The sequence below is a fragment of the Monodon monoceros genome, unplaced genomic scaffold (assembly GCF_005190385.1).
Source record: "Monodon monoceros isolate NGI ecotype Baffin Bay Population unplaced genomic scaffold, NGI_Narwhal_1 Super_Scaffold_5, whole genome shotgun sequence".
Lineage (NCBI taxonomy): Eukaryota > Metazoa > Chordata > Mammalia > Artiodactyla > Monodontidae > Monodon > Monodon monoceros.
Window position 1 is genome coordinate 42,772,949 of NW_021703782.1, and position 6,596 is coordinate 42,779,544.

Sequence of the window (6,596 nt, forward strand, 5' to 3'; positions counted from 1 at the left end):
AAATAAAAACAAGTATAGTTTTAAAATAAGAATTTTATAACTGATATCTTAGGGAAAAATTCATTACAGTAAACATATTCCCTGAAATGGCTTTATTCAAGGCACAAAGAATGTTTAAATGTTTCTTTCACTTAATAAACGCTAAAGAAGAGTCTTTAGATCTCAAATCTATTATACTGCTCATAAAAAAAAAATAGCATTTTTAAAGCCCAGTAATCCACTCCCATACATAGTGAACACATTAACAGATGTGGGTATGTGTGGGTGTGAGGGTTATATTGCATGCTTCTAGAAATATTCCAAAACGGGAGGTAGGCAGATGCATTACATGTTGTTCTGATTTGGCCTTGAATACAGTCTGCCACCAGCTGCTGAATCTTTGATGGGAAGGTAAGAAGAATCCCTAATCATCCCTGAAAAGGCATAATCCAAAGCTGGCCGAAAAGGCAATGCTGGTGCCAACCCAGGAGTTAGGTAGGGAGACATGAAACCAGACAGCCCTCTTCCTGGAGAGGAATATGCCAGCCGTAATGGACTGATACCTAGTCTAGGATTTAAGCTGTAGATACTTGAATCACCTCCATAAGAAGCAGAAGTACTGTGAAGGGGAGAGAAAGCTGATTTATTTACTAGAGTTCCAAAACCAATTCCAGCTAAACTTAAATTCGAAGCTCTCTGAAAAGCTGTATTTTCCAAGGCTCCTGAGCTTGCTAGGTCCCTGGTGTCTGGTTTGTGTTCCTTCCCATTTAGGACCTGTTCAATGGCTTGGACCACATCCCCTTTGCAGAACTGTAGAATGCCTTCTAGACGGCTGCGTCTGTAACTTGGGAAAATCTTGGTAAGGATATCAAGAGGGTCTCTTGGTCTAGAGGACACAGTGGGAAGGCTGACTGTAGTATCAGTGAAGTCTTTGGCCCACTCACTTTCATTTCCTGATTCCAAATCAGACGATGACAGGGACCTGGGACTCTCTTCACCTCCTGACTGCTCCCCAGGATGAGGAGACTGAATGCTATCATCCTTGTTTGGGTTTTCTGAAATAGATGACCTGACGTTTTGTTTTCCAGTGACATCATTAGACTTAGGAGATGATCTCAGGGTAAACTGATGGGATTTAGACACCAGTTCTTCTTGTCCACTCTGGCATGAGTCACATTTACTCTCTTTTCGTCCTGGGGAAGAGGAAAAAAAGGAATGAAATAAAGGGAAAACTTCCAAGAACACAGTACTGCCCACTCAAAATTAATGCTGGATAAAATAACTTGTTTACTCATAGTATATCAATAATACTTATTAATCAATGTAAGAAATTTTAATGAACAAGAATTATAAAAGATCATTTGGAAATGCAGGTGTTGGAACAGTGGGAAAACGCTATTTATTATGTCATTTCAGAATTACAAAATTATATAATATACAAATGCTGTAGTTATTTAGGAATCAGAAGATGAAAGTCTATTGTTACCCCCAAACTGTTAACACCAATATTTCACACTATTTGCCCATTTGGTGATTCAAGATTTTCCTGAATGTTACCCAAGTTTTGTTGTTATCCACGGGAGGGTTTTTTTTCCACAATGACACTATGCAAAAAGAACTAAATAGAACAATTGTTTAGATAAGAAATCAGAAGAAGGAACAATCTTAGTACGAAAATGAATATTCTATTTAGTCACTAATGCTAAATTTCAACAACTATTTTTTTAATGCTCACATTTCAGGTTCCAATTAAGTTACCTGAATAATGTGAGAAAATAACAAAATTGTTGATTTCATTTCAAATCTAAACCAATACTGCCAACTGCTGTACCAATCTCAAATCATACCAGAGCTTGCATGTTTCATTTCATGTGAGAGACAATACAAAGTTGGTGTTTTTTCATAATCCTCTGTGAAATATGGACTTTCTTTTTAAATCTCTAGGAAATATCAATAAAAGAGTTTACAATCAAATTGTTTCTAAAATAAAATTATTAACTGCATTATTTTCACTATTGCAATCTGTGTATATTTTCAAAGTGTCTTGTAAAAAACCATTTTGGTCGTATGCTTTAAATCGCAACTCCTTTCCAGTATTAAGGGCAATTTTCCAAAAATGTTTTTACACAAAAACAGGATTTTCTACCTCAACATGTTGAGTATATGAATATTAATGAAACAATACTATCTTTAAAAACCTTTTGCAAGGCTAATGCCAGGAAAATAATAACAAATAACTTTTATTTAGGTTTACATTTCCTATAGATATATTTTACCTCTATTTCCGTTAGAAAGGGTAAAATGTCAATGGGGTACTCAGAGTTTTACTGTCAAACTTTCTTTTTGTACAATGTTTATGAATGTAACAAAACATACAATGCCTGAAGCAGTGATTTGCAAACATGATTTGCAATACTATGTTTTCTCAAGGAGTGGTCCTACATTCTAAACAAATATCTACAGTTTATTTTAAAATTAAAGTGTGTACAATTTAACACTCTGAGGGTTAAAATGCTGTCATTACATCAAACATATGACAAAAGGTGCTGCTCCTGCAAAATCACAAAGACTGGTATTTTCACCTTAAATAAAACAAGAAAACCTATCTAATGAAGTAAAGATAGATTAGCCTTGGTCTGCCATTCCATTTTATTTATATATGATTCACCACATATGACTCGCTGAACATGTAAGGTATCAAAATTTCACCTCTACAGTAATTTATGCATAAAATAATTTTTGTTATTACATTGTATTTATGGAATACAATATAATGTAATGAAATACTGATTGCATAAGACTATCTAGAAAATAAGCTGTCTTTAAAATACTGTGATATCATTTACATCACCTGTGTTCCCTCAACTCCTATAGCTGGTTTTACTTTACTTTTATCATTGTATGCTATGTCTTGTAAGGTAATTTTGGGACACACATAGTTTTCCTTCTTTCGAATATAATATTCTTTTGTGTAGGAAAATCTTATTCACCTCTGCATCACTGTAAGTCTTGGTCTAGTGAATAAATAGACTACTACAGTTCATGGACATTGTAATAAGAGGAGACAGTTAGTTGAGAAACAGCTTTTCAAAGAAGGTCAACTGAGGCAAACAATAAAATAAAATAATTGACCCCATAAAACAGCACCCACCCCCAAAAAATCACATAAATAAATCAATGCCTAGCAGAGAGCTATCAGTCAAATCTCACTGTCAATTTAGTTTGCAGAATTTTAATTTTTACTTCTTTTTATAGCAGTTTTGCTTAACACCTTCGTTCTCCAGCCTTCTTTCATTTTTCATGAGAAATGTTTAAAGTCCATTTTGTCCACTGACATAAACTAGAACATGGACAAAAAGGTGACACAGGTGAAAACAAAATCATATATGCCTTATTTAAGTAGAGAGAGACTCTTTTCAAAAGCACAAAAGTACATGCTGTGATCTGTTAAGAGCTGCAATTTTCACAATTCAAGGAATGTTCTAATTAATAACTTACTATATCATTACCTTATAATTTCATATGATACAACCAGTCTCAGATTTATACAAAAATACCAAAATGACATTTTCAGTGACCTACTTGTAGGGCTATGAAATTCACTAAAATACAGTGAGATTTATATTAGCATGAAAAGTTAAGTTGGGATAACCCTAGTCAAAAAGAAAATCTTTTCTACCTAACACAGGGAGTGAAGACAATTTGCAGTCAATAAATAAGAGAAAAAAAGAACTTCTTGGATAAGAAATCGCTAAGGATAAGATCCCCAAGGATAAGAAATTCTTGGACTTTGAAATTCATACCAACATTTTTACAAACCTGATTTTAGAAAATCTAAATTTCTTTCCTATGAGAAAAGGTGAAACTGCAAATGTTAGAGTTTTCTACACTTTTGGAGGCTGAAAAGCAGTTGAAGAAAAGGGATAGAATGCTTAAAAAATTTAAGGGAAGGGAGTAAAAATGCTTTGGTAGATTTCAGTCTCTTCCCCACTTCTAGTTGGTTAGTCCCAAAGGTAAAGAACTGTACTCCCAACCATAAGTGAGTTTTCCATGTAAGATCAGATGACCTCTGGTTTTACAACTGAAAATAGTACACAGCAAGCTCAAAATGTAGCTCCTCTCATTAAGCTTTTCACTCAATGCCCGCTCTCTGCTCTCAAAGAGAAAGTCATAGCAACTTGGGCACAAACTCCATTCCTAGAATGAGTTCCTCAACTGATCACTTGCACTTCACTTTTTCATTTCTTTATCCTATCACCTAAGCTTTAGGTCCTAAGGGAACAGAAAGCCCTTCTGAAGTAAATGTGTCAGGTCCCTAACACCCTTACTAACATTCATATTGCAGAGCAGTTTCCCAGAACTTAAATGCTTCTTTTAAACAACTTTTCTTGCCCTCCTCCATGCCACGGCTGCTTATTTCAAAGATTTTTTTCTTTAAAACAACCATTTTTCTTTTGCAAAGAACAAACGTAAGATCTACTCACCTTGTTTTTCCTCTGTATAATCTGACTGGAAAATCTCGAAAGCAGGAGTCGCCAGACCACTAGCCTGTCTCGAGGCACTCAGTCCCAGTGCACTCACCGTCGCAGGGCCACTTGCTGTGGTCTGGGGATTCTCCGTTCTGCTGCTGCCTTCGGATGATCGACCCCCGGGCCCTGAGGGTCCAGGGTATAGAAGCCTCTGCAGCGCCCGGGCTTCGCTCTCCTCCTGGGCCTGCTGCCTGCGCAGCGCCACCTGTGCGGCCATGACGCGCTGGCGCTCGGCGATCAGGGTGCACTTGGCACACGCGCAGTCCCGCCAGCGGCAGAAGCGCTTGTGGCCCTTGAGGGCTGACACGACTCCGTGGTTGCGACAACGGGCGCACTTGGGTGTCCGTGGGTAGCCGCAGGCCACGGCGCCCACCCCCCTTTCCACTCCGGCAGGCGGCGGGCAGCCTCCGCTTCCCGCGGTGGCGGCTGCGGCTGCCCGTAGAAAGAGGCTGGACGGGCGCAGGAAAGTTGGAGGAACAGGTATCCCCGGGGGTACCGGTAACGCTGGAGACTGGGGCGGAGGGGCCGCTGCCACCAGCCCCGGGGCCAGGTGGGGTGGGCCGCTGCCGCTTTGGTCTCTACTGCCACACTGTGACTGCTCCATTTCTGAGAAGTGTCTGGTGAGGGCTCACCACAGGAGAGTGCGCTGTCCACAGCTAACCCTGCTGGGATGCGAGGGCCGAGAGGACCAGCCTTGGTCCCGCTGCTTCCCACCCACACACCGACAGAGTCTGGCACAATTCCCGTGAAGAACTGGGGACAACCGATCCCCACAGCTGGAAGCTCTAAGAGGCGCAGATGCCACTGAGCCTCTTAAAGTCCTGGGGCGCTAAATTAATGCCCGGTGCTCCGCGCGCCTTCGCCTTCGGAGCAGGGGAAAGCAAGACTGCAGAGGCTACCCCGCCCACCGGGTCTACTGGCCAAGGGCTGAAAACCTGGGGAAGGAGGGCCAGGGGCGGAGAGTGGGGACCTGACCGTCTGAGAGGAGGGGCAGTGGGAGACAAAAGAAACTATCCCTTCACACACACACACACACACAGAGACACACACACAGACACACACACACACACGCCCCTTTCTCCCATCTGCTTCCCCATGAATTCCTCAATGTATATTTTTTGTAAGATAACCTTCACTCCCTGCCCCCATGCCTCTTACTACCCTTCTTAAATTAAGCAAGATTTGAAGTTCTTTCCCCAGTTCCTCGCTCCTCTTACTAAAGTTTGAAGATTTGGACATGAAGTTCTCCTTTTCTTTCCTTTTCCCAGATGAAGTCTTTAGGATGGTAGCATGGCCAATATTAATGAGAAAGCACAGCTTAACAAGCTGCAAATATTACCCACACCTGAAAGATGCCTTATTTTAAATGGGTCTTAGAGCTGCGTCTAAACAGTGGATAAGTATTTAAGGGGCCTGATTCACATTCAGAATCTTCTCATGCATTATGTTTAGTTAGAGGTGCAAATTTGGATTCTATATATCGTTATATTTTGAAATATTATTGCCCAAAGAAGTCTTTATGAATTTCTTATCTAGAACTATTTATACATAGCAACTGTGTTAAAACTATTTCAAAAATACTCCACGTTTCTATTGTACAGTATTGGGGAAGGTCATGTAGACCATTCTTTAAACATGCTATCATTAAATGCATTCTTGAAATATGCATTTAATGCCTTTAATTGTAAGAAAAGATCATATTGCTTTTAAACCAAAAGACCATTTGAGGCAGAAAATTCATGAGTGTCTGTTCCTTAATGGATAGAAGAGTCAGGGCTCTATCAGTTTTTCAAGATAATATTCAACTGCCTTGACAGGCAATTGATATTCTAGCACTAAGATAGCAAGTAATAATGACATTTTCACCATTCCACCTATTTGACGTCCAGGGCAGACACTGCTAATCAATCTGGGCTTTCTCCTACCTGCCCACTTCACACCAACACCACCATCACCATCCTCCCATATGGGCATCCTGACATTCAATCATAGAAGTTTCCCACCCTTCCTAAGCATTGGAACTACCTAGGGAACTTTTAAAAGATATAAATTCTTCAAACAAAGTAAACTGATTCTTTTGGCTGTGAG

The 6,596-nt window shown here is 39.9% G+C and overlaps 1 protein-coding gene across 1 annotated transcript; it reads right to left on the reverse strand.

Moving 5' to 3' along the window:
- Positions 1-324: 324 nt before the first annotated feature.
- Positions 325-5,378, reverse strand: DMRTA1 (DMRT like family A1). The gene is made up of 2 exons (XM_029201332.1): positions 4,464-5,378; positions 325-1,172 (listed from the first exon to the last, which is right to left on the reverse strand). Exons 1-2 carry the CDS (start codon positions 5,110-5,112, stop codon positions 325-327), a joined length of 1,497 nt encoding a protein of 498 aa, XP_029057165.1. The 5' UTR covers positions 5,113-5,378.
- Positions 5,379-6,596: the final 1,218 nt, after the last annotated feature.

Excerpts from the sequence above, each read along its gene's own strand:
- DMRTA1 (XM_029201332.1), bottom strand. The coding sequence starts at position 5,112 with ATGGAGCAGTCACAGTGTGGCAGTAGAGACCAAAGCGGCAGCGGCCCA. Across the intron at positions 1,173-4,463 it reads TTATACAGAGGAAAAACAAG|GACGAAAAGAGAGTAAATGT; the intron begins GTGAGTAGATCT and ends CCTCTTCCCCAG.